This window comes from Acanthopagrus latus, chromosome 20 (genome assembly GCF_904848185.1).
Source record: "Acanthopagrus latus isolate v.2019 chromosome 20, fAcaLat1.1, whole genome shotgun sequence".
Lineage (NCBI taxonomy): Eukaryota > Metazoa > Chordata > Actinopteri > Spariformes > Sparidae > Acanthopagrus > Acanthopagrus latus.
Window position 1 is genome coordinate 4,403,231 of NC_051058.1, and position 13,234 is coordinate 4,416,464.

At 41.8% G+C, this 13,234-nt stretch overlaps 1 protein-coding gene across 1 annotated transcript in view; it reads right to left on the bottom strand.

The window, feature by feature from the left end:
* Nucleotides 1-13,234, bottom strand: part of fasn (fatty acid synthase) — a 47,979-nt gene that overhangs the window by 5,910 nt on the left and 28,835 nt on the right. Inside the window, exons 27-40 of the mRNA XM_037081059.1 lie at nucleotides 12,212-12,415; nucleotides 11,874-12,024; nucleotides 10,828-11,006; nucleotides 10,404-10,523; nucleotides 9,822-9,944; nucleotides 7,180-7,403; nucleotides 6,670-6,871; nucleotides 5,727-5,878; nucleotides 3,743-3,834; nucleotides 3,220-3,614; nucleotides 2,328-2,519; nucleotides 1,955-2,182; nucleotides 1,487-1,698; nucleotides 1,026-1,124 (exon numbers count right to left, since the gene is read on the bottom strand). Of these exons, the coding sequence (XP_036936954.1) occupies nucleotides 1,026-1,124; nucleotides 1,487-1,698; nucleotides 1,955-2,182; nucleotides 2,328-2,519; nucleotides 3,220-3,614; nucleotides 3,743-3,834; nucleotides 5,727-5,878; nucleotides 6,670-6,871; nucleotides 7,180-7,403; nucleotides 9,822-9,944; nucleotides 10,404-10,523; nucleotides 10,828-11,006; nucleotides 11,874-12,024; nucleotides 12,212-12,415 (2,573 nt within the window). The remainder of the gene's footprint in view (nucleotides 1-1,025; nucleotides 1,125-1,486; nucleotides 1,699-1,954; nucleotides 2,183-2,327; nucleotides 2,520-3,219; nucleotides 3,615-3,742; nucleotides 3,835-5,726; nucleotides 5,879-6,669; nucleotides 6,872-7,179; nucleotides 7,404-9,821; nucleotides 9,945-10,403; nucleotides 10,524-10,827; nucleotides 11,007-11,873; nucleotides 12,025-12,211; nucleotides 12,416-13,234) is intronic.

The following is a 13,234-nucleotide window of genomic DNA, read 5'->3' on the forward strand; positions in this document are numbered from 1 at the left end:
GGTGGCTTTAACTTGTTATTTGGCTGGGCAGTGTAGCAAGTTACTGAAACAATGTTTGTCAGTGTTAACCATGCTGAAACAAAAGCGCCTGGTAGTGATGGTACAACGTCTGACTATTAAGCACAGCCCATTCTCGGTTTGAGAAAGAACTGTGTGAGTGGGATATTTCATGCAGTATGCTCAGCAGTGTTTAGTTAACCTGCCTCCATCATATTTACAATACTTTCACAATTTACAAAGCTGCTGTGGAATGTGTTCAGTGATGTAAGATCAAGGGGCTTCATAGAGTGTGGTTAATCTGCGTTTTTTTTTTTTTTATCGTGTTATTTTTTTCTACAATTAAAATGAGGTGGGGCAGGGCCATTGCTGGTGCGGATTGGTATTACTCGGCGTGGCCTAAAGTGCTGGAGGAAAAACAGCATTAGACTGCCAGGGGACTCCCCATGATGCACTGAGCGCCTCCATAACTCTGTACACATTCATGTGTCATTGCAGAAACTTGGCTTCTACAGCGTCTCTGTGATTTCTTGTCTTGCAAGTTCCCATGGATCTTGGTTGGGTATGCAAGTGCTGCTTGACTCCAATAACAACAACATCAACATCATCACCATCATCATTATTCTTATTATCATTATCATTAGTGCCCGGGCACTAACCAGTGTGAAGGCCCTATTGATTCTGTTAGAATTGTTTTTCTTATTATTATTTTGATGCTTCACCATAAAACACAAAGAACTTACAACATATAATTTCCCATCTACACCAAATTGCTCACACACATAGAGGGTGTCACCATGAATACGTCTATGAATCAGTGCTGTCTCATATCAATAGCACCATCCATGGGACACAGGAAGTCAGCCTCATACCAATCAATCACACTTTCTACATGCACACACATGCACAAAATACAAATATTATTAACTGGATCTTCTACATGCTGCCTCTTACAATTTTCAAACATCCTTGCTTAAATTGTGGTGAGCATCTGTGTGTTTGCACTTCGTTGTGGAGACTTGTTGTACCTTGTTGTACTCGATGCCAGTGAACTGCTGGATGAAGGCACACAGGGCTTCAGTTTCAGCCTCAGACTCTTTACCTGGTGTCAGCTTGGCCCTGTAGGTCTGGAAACCAAGGAGTTAAGATTACAAAACTACAGTTAATTTAAATCTCAATTTGTTTCCACACTACATCATCCTGTGCACATACTGTCTCCAGTTTATTGAAACATTGAATCATATTGTTTGCACTTTGCCCTATGTGAGGGTGTTTTCTATGAACCAGTCTTAAACTACTTAATGATATAAAATGTGCAAAAAATGAAGAGTTTTGTTTTGTTTGTTTTTTTCATTTTTGTGAAATGCACCTCTCAGTGCTCTAAACTAGATCGTATCATTGATTCACAATTCATTATCTATGGCTACTGTGTAGTGCAGTGTGTGTGTGTACGTATGTGCATAACAAGAAATCAGCTCTTTTCTCTAACCTGTGTGTATGCTGCCACATAGGAGTGTGATCCGTCAAACAGAAAGAGATACTCCACTGGCCGATTCTGGGTTTGAAGCTGCAAGCACATTTCAAATGCAACACAGGCACCGAAGGAGTAGCCAGCTATTCGATAAGGCCCATCTGGCTGAACCTGTTTGATACAGTTCACATAGTAGGCTGCAAGGGACTGGATGCTGTCCAGAGGGGCAGCTGGTGGAGAGGGGATACATTTAGATGAGCTTGGTTGGACAATGTACAATATACATACATAATATAATATACACATATTAGAATAACACAATAAGTAATGAGCAGAGAAATTAATTGAACCATCTGTGATTGTAATATTCAGAGCATATCACAAATTCTATTCAGATGGTATAGGATCTAGCTCACAATTTTTATGGTTATTTTGTTTTTTTTCTAGTATGAATCTAAATAACTGTGTTTGTTGAACACAGAATACCTTTTGTGCACTGCAAGCCGTAGCAAGGCACGCTAAGCTTGAAAGCGAGCGTTTTAAAGGCGGCAATGGAGCCCTCAATGGGATGGACCAGGAACAACGGCCTCTCTTGGCTCTGAACCTTGTTCAGTGGCATCACCGTGGGATCACTGGGGTTGACTAACAGCTGGGTCAGATCAGACTCCAACAGAGAGTGAATGCCATCCCTCTTACTTGTAGCTTGGTGAGATTCTATGAATGAGCAAAAACAAAAATCTCAAAAAGCCACATCCTACATAGAACTGTATTAAAGACTAAAATCTGACAATACAGACATTATTTCATTTCAATTTGTGTTTTTTCTTCTGGCTGATTTAAGAGCAGATCTTAATAATACCATTTGATCCGCCTGGTTTGCTAGTGGCCAGCTCTTGCAGCTTGTTGATGGTGAGCTGGCGGATCTCTCTCATAGCCATGACGATGTCATAGTCACGCTCCAGAGTCTGGCGGACCTCCACACCCATCAAGGAGTCCAGGCCCAGGTCAGCCAATGAGGCATCAGCATTCAGGCTGTTCACATCTCGTACACCTGAGGGTGAAGAACAAATTTAGTTGAAGGAACAAAAGAGAAGCAGACAGGAGTAATTTCTCTCTTTGGTGTGACAAACAGTAAAAAATGAATGGCTGATCTCAAACCGTAATTTAGAATCGATGGCAGTATTTTTGCTGTTTTCAAAATGCCTTAGTGTTTTTCTCTGTGGCAATAAAGATCATATTAGGCAGCCTCATAGTTTGATCTGTATTTTCCTATTAATTTAAAAGAATGTTTCCTGAAAATAACAATGTAATTTGGTACTTACTATGGAAAATAGAGACTGTTAAATAAGCACACTTCCCAGTAATTATTTCTGATCAATTACCTAGAGATTTTTGGTCAGTATACAGCAGGTTAACTGTAGTATAAAAATGTAACATGTATGATTCCTATGCATAAAAAGTAGAAAATATTGATATTGATATAGACCTCTGAATCTCTTTTTCAGCAGTTGGCTTCTATAAATTCCAGTACACTGTTCAGATCTACCAAGAAATAATCAAAGCAGCCCTCCTTGTCCAAAAGAACACATTCTTGTTGTTTAACGATGCTTTGCAGACTTTTCTAATCAGCCCAAGACTGCAAAAGTAAAACAGGGGCTGGTCAAGCTGAAAACAGTTTGAACCTCATTTGAAGATCAGATATTTAAAAAATCGTTGTTGGTGAGACAGGTTTTGTACAGCTTTGCTCTTACCCAGGATGTGAGCTACAGCATCCACCAAGTTTCTCTGGCTTCCTGCCTCGCTCTTCACCACCGTCCTCTCTGCCAGTACAAAGCTTGACATCACTGGCTGCTGCTGGCAGAGGAAGCGGTCGAGCACATCCAGGCAGGATGAGATGCGCTGTGGTAGGGTGCCACCAATCACTGTTTCATTGTCACCCATATTCTCCAGGACCACACCTACGTCTCCAATGGCACCCCACTGAACTGCCAGTCCAGGTAAGCCATCGTAGCGACGCTTTTCACACACACGCTCCATGGCTGAGTTGGCGTAACCGTAGTTACTTTGGCCGGCATTTCCACGGCCACAGCTGACGGAGGAGAAGGCCACAAAGTAGCTGAGGTCCGGGCACATCTTTCTTGTCACTCTAAAGAGGAAATGGAAGTCAGTGCATCAACATGCAGAGAGAAAAATAAAAGTCCTTATTCAAAGTTTCCTGATTCCTGATTTGTGTGTGTGTGTGTGTGTGTGTGCGCGCACGCGCGCGCATCTTACTTGTCCAGGTTTATGGTTCCATCATATTTAGGTTTGTTAACATCAAGGAAGAGCTGAGGAGTCAGATTCTCCAGCATTCCATCTTTCAGCACCTGATGTTGACATACCAAAAAGAGACACGCGTTACACAACAAGCACAGCAACTTAACTTTAACGTTAATAAACATTAATATAAATTATTTAAATCTCATGAACAGAACAGATAATCAGTCAGGATCTACAGTAATGTTAAAAGGTCACACACACACAATTCACATTCATGCAGTAAATATGCTCGGAGCAAAGCTGCTGCCCCGATGCCTAAATCCTAAACACAAACCTGTCTCTCAGTGGAGATGTGTGTGAGAGGGGAGGTCCAGGTGCTTTTGTTTATGCACCACTGAGATAAATTATCACAGTAAAGAACTGTGGTGTATATACTAACATTTTCACGATAACATACTGATGTTTAGCAGTTATTATCACCACGTTCAACATCTTACTTGGTGCTGAATGTATGTACAAAATTCATTGAAATATCTCGGCATTTATTATAATGGATTGCCAGCCACCTGACTAACATACCCCTTTTCAATCGGTCAAAAATCCCACTTGAACCTGCCGAGATCAGCTTTTGCGTGCAATGGTATGTGTACACCGGGGATTTACACCAGGGTCAATTGACTCTGCAGGCACAGGTTTTTATCACCTCGGCTCGGCTCGCCCACTAAATTCCGTTCAAATTCTGATGGTGAAATGAGTCATTTCGTGGGGGTTGTGACGCTCAAAAGAATTTATCCTCTGTTTTACAGATGCTTCTTTAACAGGGGGTGAATTGTTGTCTTCTCTTCTGTTACAACTGCTTTTGACGCATTTGTGACGTGAAAGATAAAACGTAAGGCTTCAGATAAAACTCACAGACTTGCCTGTGGGCAGCGGTAATGGGATCAATATGCAATTTTTAGTGGGTGTCAACACATAAAAAAACCAAAAAGAAACAAGACAGTAGAGACCCACTAATTTTGGTGGAAAAGTGGCAATAGATTGACATTGCCATCCACAAAGCCATGGTGCTCATGAACCTGGTGCTAATGACCTAACCTAGGACTAACTATTTGTAATATTCTATATAGAAAGAAGTTAATGGTGTGTATTTTAATTATGTGTCGATTTGAGGAGGTCGGAGTGTTATCACAGCTCAGGCACTGCTGAAAACAGACATTTGCTGTGTCTCAGTTCAGGGTCTGCATCCTTCAGCGGCTGCATTTGAAGACCAGTTACATCACAACGCTGTGCAAAGGCTGTTCCAATTCAAAGACTCCTCCAAATGCGCCCCACAAATGTGGCCTTCTTTTTGGAGGATGCACTGCTACTATGTGGCCTCACATATCCCAAGATTCTTTGTGCAGCCGAAAAAGAAAGAAAGAAAGAAAGAAAGAAAGAAAGAAAGAAAGAAAGAAAGAAAGAAAGAAAGAAAGAAAGAGGCAACATTGCATGGCATAGATTGTCACTTTCGCAGGCCTGGGCGGCAGAAATCGTGACGTAAAGGTAAAACATTTGGTGACGCAACCAGGAAATGCTCCAAAGGCTAGACCATCCCATTTGACAACAGCTGACACGATTAAAAAGGGCTCTCCGAAGGATGCGCTTTTGAAGACCGTCAGTTTGAGTCAGGCATTGAGAATGAAACCAACAATGCCAACCAATCAGAGGGAGGTAGAGTAGGGCAGGTCTTATGAGAAGGAGTATGTTTTCTTTAGCAGTATGACTGCGCCCTCTGCTGTTCAAAAAGAACAATACAATGATAAAGGAGGGAGAAAATTGTATTCCTACTAATGTCTCTTGTTAGATCCATGAGCTTTACAAGCAAAATAGCCGCATAAGAGGCTGGTAGTCATGGTCACAGTCCCAAAAAGCATCGCAAAAAGATTTGTCACATCCCTATCGGCAATACTTTTTCAAGTGCTGACTGACTGCTGTTTAATGGGGTGTCTTGTTGTGTTACCATGGCTAGGTGGAAGACACCGCCCACTGGGCCCAGTGCGCTGGCCTCAGCGATGAGTCGCTCTGCTCCCTCCAGTGTGCTCACATCATTGGTCGACACTAGCACTTCCACATCTTGACTCTGCCATTCATGCACCCGCTTTGCCTGGTAACCTACAACAGTTAAAGATTTTTTTTTTTAAAAAGTGAAAAAAAAAAACAACAAAAAAAAACCCCCAAACATTTACAGCAACGCCAAGAACTTACTGTCACATGGTACCGGTTTGTATCAGTAACACTGTATGCTATACTTCTTTGCCGTGTTACATTGCTGTCAGACAGACACTTTAAGTCCGTTGTGCAAAACAGTGCAGGCACAGCTGCACTTGTGTGTAGGAATACTGACATTGTGCAGTTGGCAATGTAGTGCCAAAGGATAAGGCAATGCAAAGCACTACTGTGTGGCACTACTGTTTACAGCAGTACAATGCACTGCTTCCCTGCTGGTGCTACCTGCTGCTTCTCCACACAGGGGGTGAGGTGGCGATCATCGATTGCAGGTAACACATTGACTAAGGATAAATAAATTGCCCCTGATGAGCAGTTGGCAGCTTGCATGGCAGCCTCTGCCATCAGTGTATGAAAGTGTGTTTGAATTGGTGAATCTGACAAGTGTTGTAAAGCAGCTTTGAGTGGTCAGTAGACTGGATCACTATAGTACTAAGAGTCTATTTACCTTAAGTACCTCATACAAGCCCACATCAAAAGACTCTGCACTATCACTTTAAGGCCTGTCACCTGTTTCACCAGCTAATTGGTGACTTGTGAAGAGTTCAGTTGACAGAATGTTTTTTTAGTGCCAAACAACAACCTCTACCCTTTATACGGTGTGGCGGAACAAAAATTAATCAATCTTTAATGTAACCGAGCAGCAGCCTGAGAAGCTTTGTGTCAGTGTGCCTTACCATTCCTGATCCCTGATCTGGAAGTTAGCACTAGTTTGCGCGCTCCTCTCTCTGTCAGCCACTGTGCAAGCTCCAGACCAAATCCCCCCAGCCCACCAGTGATGATGTAGGAGTGGGAGGAACGGCAGAAGGTGCGACAGATAGCTGGAATAGAAAAAGGGGAAGCACTGTCGACTGATGAGTCCTTCTCCTCCAAACGGACCTGTGTGAAGAAAGGAATTGGAAAGAGAATACACATTGGTGTAGTGTAGTGTGATGTGGTTGGTATTTTCCAGTTATCGTCATATAACAGGTATGTGAACTGAATCACTATGGTGCGAGGAACTTTCAGGATTACTACATTTTCATTTGACTATGTTGTCATCCATTTATAGAGCAGCATCCAACAGGCACTTGAGTTATTAATTCTTTCAGTGCTCTTTTTCTAATACATCATGACAGGTTGGTCCATTAAGAGCAATCTATAGTCCTCTCATACTTGAAGGCTGAGGAAAAAGAGGAGAAACTGACCTGCAGGAGAACCTTGCCAATATGCTTGCCCTGAGCCATGTATCGGAATGCTTCCTCCACTTGGTCCCTCTCAAACACTGTGGTCTTAAGAGGCTGAACTACACCGCGTGCAATGCCCTCCTTTAGCAGCTGGTACACTTCCTCCCACTCCTGATTGCCCTCTTCAAAGAGAGCATCCAGCAGGATGCCATGGAAAGCAACATTCTTCAGGAACAGAGCCATGCCTAGAGACAACACAACAACATGATAACACAACAGTTATTTGCTAAATAGAATGTCTCATCAGTGTTTCTCACACATTCACTTATTTGTGGCGGTCTGTCACAATATCAACACTGACCGCGAAATATTGATTTTCAATTTTTTGAGCTCAATCAAGACAGCACTCCCATCAGTAAATAGCATGATGTACTCTGATACAGTGGATGGCGGTGTGGTTTTTAATCTGCCGGTAAAACCAATGAAGCCAAGTCGTGTAATTACATCGTCGTGTGATGCACTGGGGAGTTTTTCCAAAAAGCTAACTTTGTGAAAGAGGCATCTGTAAAATGGTAATAAAATCCCCACAACCCCCACAAAATAACTCGTTTTACTGTCAGAATTTGAGCAAGTCTAGAGGAGCCGTCCGATTAAATGATTTCATCCTCATCCGAGTTAGCTTGCCGCTAAACCCTAAGTTAGTCGACTCAGTTGGCAGCAGTCTAGAGTTCGCATGCTCTGTGGCCCAGCTGCACAGCCACTGCCACAATTAAATTCTGATTCTGTGGGAAACACTGGTCATGGTATGAAAGTGACTTTTACAGATTACGCTGAGCACAATGAATGTGACCCAAGTGCTCTTGCAGACTGTTGGGTATGTGTGTTTGTGCTGGTCTTGTTGAACCTATTCTTTATATTTATAAGAAAGCCTTTTTACAGCCTGAAAGAAATGATTCAAGACTAAATGTCTAAACAGCAAAATGCTAACTGCAGCCTCTCTTGCCCTCATTAATTGAGTGGAAATGCCATTTTTGTTTGAACAAAAAATGTATTCTTCGCCTGAGAACAAATGAAGCTACCCGAGGCTACAATGACTGGTTGTGCCCACAAAGCTTCAACAGAATGATGTTCATCATTCCTTTATCTCACCCCCTTGACTACACTGGTCACCTTACAGCCACATTTTCAATGTTTAATTCTCAGTTTCAAATCAGCAGCTGTCTAAACTGGCAGCGTGACAACTCCTGTTTCACTAACCCATAAATGAATCCATCCACTTTCGACTGTATGCTCTTTATCCCTTTTTAAATCACAATGCCAAAGTGACTGCTTGATTCCTCTGAACATGTCTTTATATTCTTGTGTGTGTACCTTCAAGCCACTCAGCATGTCTAAGCTTGGCGCATACTGCCAAAGTTGTCACCTGTTACTACTACCTGCCCAATGCAAAAACAGTAGGCTACAACTGGCCATGAGTATTATATACACTACTCAAAAAAGTTTAAGGAACACTTTAATCACACATCAAATCTTGATATGAACGAATCATTCAAGTTGAAAATATTTACTGAGGTACATTGTATCATTTTTTGAGAACAAATGAAGTTGCAATGGTCAGTGGACACCAAACTCATCAACCAATTGAGGGCTGGATCCAAGCGCACTGAAAGTCACGTAAAAAATGTTATCACAGTAACTCTTAAATTTGACTCAGTAGTGTGTATGGCCCCTGCGTGTCTGTATGCACTCTTGACAGCATCTGGGCATGCTCCTGATGAGCCAGCGGACAGTGTCCTGCAGGATCTCCTCCCAGACCTGGATCAGGGTATAAGTGAGCCCCTGGACAGCCTGTGGCGGTACTTGGCAGCGCCAGATGCACCAATACATAACATCCAATAGATGGTTAATTGGATTTAGGTCAGTTGAACAAAGAGGGCCAATAGATGGTATCAATGCCTTTGCCATCCAGGAACTGCTTTACACTCTGGCCACATGAGGCTGGGCATCGTCCTGCACAAGGAGAAGCCAAGGGCCCACTGCACTAGCATTAGGTCTAACAATTGCTCGGAGGATTTCATCCCATTACCCAACAGCAGTAGCAGTCCAGGTACAGTTGCACAAAAGAGCAGATAGTTGATGCCCTTTCAAGGACCTTGTTCAGTTCTTCCCTTGTCTCCTGCATCTCCTCCATGCTCGTGAGACTGTGCTGGGAGACACAGCAAACCTTCTTGCAATTGCACGTATGGATGTGCCATCCTTGAGGAGCAGGATTACCTGCGCAATCTGACTGGGCTGCAGGCATGCTACCAGTCGTTAGGACACTAGCAGAATGCAGAACTAGAGAAGAATCAGTCAGGAAGGATAATGAGAAAGTAATTTTCTGTGGCCACCACATGTGAAAACATTCCCTTTTTGAGGGTTACCTTGCTTCTGCCTCTCCATTGCACCTGTTCTCACTTTCTTACTTTCATTTGCACCAAAGCAAGTGAAATGAATTTACACTATCCCTGAAGTTTAACTGACTTGGTGTTATACTGTGACAAGTGTTCCATTATTTTTTTTGAGTGGTGTATTTGGAAGGCTATATGTAAAATTAAAAGGAGAAGATGACACTTCCACTGTTCTATAAGCATGACTGTGTGAGTCCAAAGCTGCCTACTGACCCAGTGGGGAGTTGTTGGACAGGTCGTATTTGCCGATCTCCAGGAATCGCCCATGTCTGGCTAGGCAGCGGATACTAGCCTGCAGCTTCTCCTCAGCCAAAGAGTTCAGCACCACATTCACACCTAAAGGACAGATACATAAATTACTACATATGCACTGGTCTGTATTTTGAGTTTAATTCAAACAGCACTGCAAAGTTGTCTTGTGTTCAAAGGTCTCAATCAACAAACTATGGAAAAGTTCTCAAGACACTACAACTAAACCAGCCACATCATCAATAAATCTTACTTTTTGTTGCAGCAGCTGGAAATTCACTATGTGGTAATGTGATTTCACTTGTTTCCAAAGTGTGTGTTTTTTAAGGGAGAGCTCAATCCCTTAGTATAGTGTGGTATCATTTTGTTCTTAGTCCAAATCAATATTTTCTTTGAAACTTAGTGCAGTGCATTCTATGTATATACTGTATACGGTATATGTCTTTAAAAAGGGGGCTATTATTCTAGCCTATAGAGAGACCATGTTGAGTTGTGGGAAGCAAGGTATGTGTAACACAATTTCCACTTCTGAAAGGGGTGTCTGACCTTTGCCCTGTGTGTGGAGAAGAACGTGCTGTTCAAAAGAGGTATCTCTGGAGTTGGCGAAGGCTTCTGCTGAGAGCTGAGGGAACCTCTCCTGCAGGTAGGCTTGCTTCTCCTTTGAGCCTAGTTATAAAACACACAAAAAGGTAAGGGTTAAAAAATGATTTCTACATTTTTTTTTTTCTCATAATTATTTCATAGTTTATATATATAGTTTATCATATTAGTGTGACGAACTGGAAATGAAATAATCTCTCTTTAGTTTCTCATAACAATAAGACATAAGCCATGATTAAGAGAGAGAATCATTACATGTAATTTAAAAACAATGGTCTACGGTGGAGCATTTTTTTCCAAGTGGCAAAAAAGTTAATAAGATGTTTTTTTTTGTCTCTATGACAGTGTTCAATGTGTTTTAAATACTAACCGACTGTAGTGAAGACTCTACAGTTTCTACTGAGTGCTATGGCAATGGCAGCCTGACCAACTCCCCCTGACCCAGAGTGGATAAGAACAGTCTCTCCAGGACGCAGCCTGCCGCGAACTACCAGAGAGTAGTAGGCTGTGGCGTAGACCACTGGCACTGAAGCTGCCTGCTCAAGTGTCCTACACACACACACAAACACAAACACACACCAATTACTTTGAGAGATATTACAATTGGCATATGATTCACGATTAACGGATTAACTTATGTTAACGGAAAATAATATCCTGTCATTTCATAATACATTTGCTGTTGCAAATTAGTTGCATAAAAACATGATCATGCGTCAGCCTCACACTTGACTTTATTATGTATGTATTTATTTTGCAATTGTTTTTGGCAAAGAGCTAGATTAAGACATATCATTTAGTAACATTTTCCCCCTTAAAAAAACCAAACATTTTATTTATTGACTTTTAAAGTATTTCAGCTTTTCATTGAATAACAATACATTTTTATAGCAGAAAATACATTAACCACAGTTACATGCCTTTATAAAGCTTACACTAAATGCGCATTAAACACATGAAAAATAATAAATAAGGTTTAATGATTCTTGATTACAAAAGCTGGGATGAGTAAAGAACAGACATTCTTTTAAATATGAATAATTATTTACAGACTGTGTGGGCAAATGTTGCACAAGATGCCAACTAGAGCTTAAATTAACTTACTTACATGTTTACAAATCAGGAACATGCGATAGTTAAGATCGGTGTATATGATGGAACTGTAGCTTTAGCATGTGCCAGAAGCCAGCAAATTTGGCCTTTAAGGGCCTAAATCTCTCTACATAGGGGGCTTACACCCAGACCCCCCAGCTGGCTGTTGGCTTGGAAAGCTTTGTATACAGGTACACAATTAAATGGCCTGGTCTTTAGACCGAATTACGATAAACTTGAAAAATGTCACACACACACACACACACACACACACACACACACACACACACACACACACACACACTCTAACACTGTAACACTGACCAGGTAGAGGGAACATTCCAGAGGAACCGTTTGTCAGCAGCCACACTTGTTGCCAGGCCTTTGGCAGCTAGTAGCCCCATCACACGCCGACCACTAGGGTCATGACCAGAAAACTCCATGCCCAACATGCACTGCTGCAGAGATAGGCCACCTACAGAATGTATGATGAACAGGAGAAGTTAGTGGTCTAAACATGGTTGATTACAATCTGGCTTATTAAGTATACTATTTTTATGTGTATACTTCTGTAACAGCAGATAACACAAGATGGTTGCTATTGTTATAAAAACCAAGAAAGTGCAAGATTCCTTGTTGTGTGTCTTCTATACACTTTTTACCTGGGATAGCATCTGGTGGCAGTTTGCCCGTCGCCAGCATTATATCTCTGAAGTTGAGTGAACTGTAGTAGACGCGACACAGTTGCGAGTTGGGGTTGCTAGTCTCAGAGTGGTTGAGTGGGGATGCAATCCAGGACAGGGAAGACAGGTCACCTCGAGTCAACACGTTGACATAAGCCTGCTCTGTCATTTGTTTCTTTAGATCTGACAACCACAAAAGAACCACAGACAAATGTTTCAGTGAAAGGCTACAGTCATATGCAAAATCAATATGAATAGTGATAATAATGCATTTTTACGAATACTCTTCAAAATACTCAAAGATGCTTCTCAAGAGACACTAACAAAACAAAAACATAAAAAGAGGGGGTCAAAAGTTGTAGGCAGTGTTGAAGCGGTGTCTTTTGAGGCATTTCATGAATGTAGAATGAGTTCCAGAGTGTGGGAGAAAAATCAGAACTCTGTTGCCCGGGTTATTCCCCAGTCAAAGCTTTATGGGATTGTCACTGTTGAAGAAAGCTCATTAAATCTCGACTTGTTCACCCAAAGGCATGTGGGAGACCTCAGTCCAATAGAGAATTTGTGGCTGGCTTTGCAAAGGGCTGTTCATGCCCTATCCCCGTGCAACCTGAATGAGCTTTTGCAGTTTTGCACAGATGAATGGAGTAAAATTACAGTGTCTCTTTAATCAATATGGTTTGAACATCTAATTTATAGGAAATGGACAGAATTTGAAGGACGCTCCAGAACTATTGCGGCCAGCTATACTCTTTGCTGTAGCTTTCTTTGACTAGCAGCTACCATTAAAAAGACGCTCAGATAGCAGTGTGATAGCATTGCAACTGTCATGTTCATTTTCCATTGCATTGTGGAACTCAACTCAGTATGTATCCCCCCGAGGCAGACGTGTTTGTCCCGTCCACTTTTGAATGTCGACTTTTACTTCTTTACCTGTTTACATTTTGGACGCGCATAATTGCCTGGCTCAGATTTGTAATGTTTTATTATTATTATTGTTGCTTT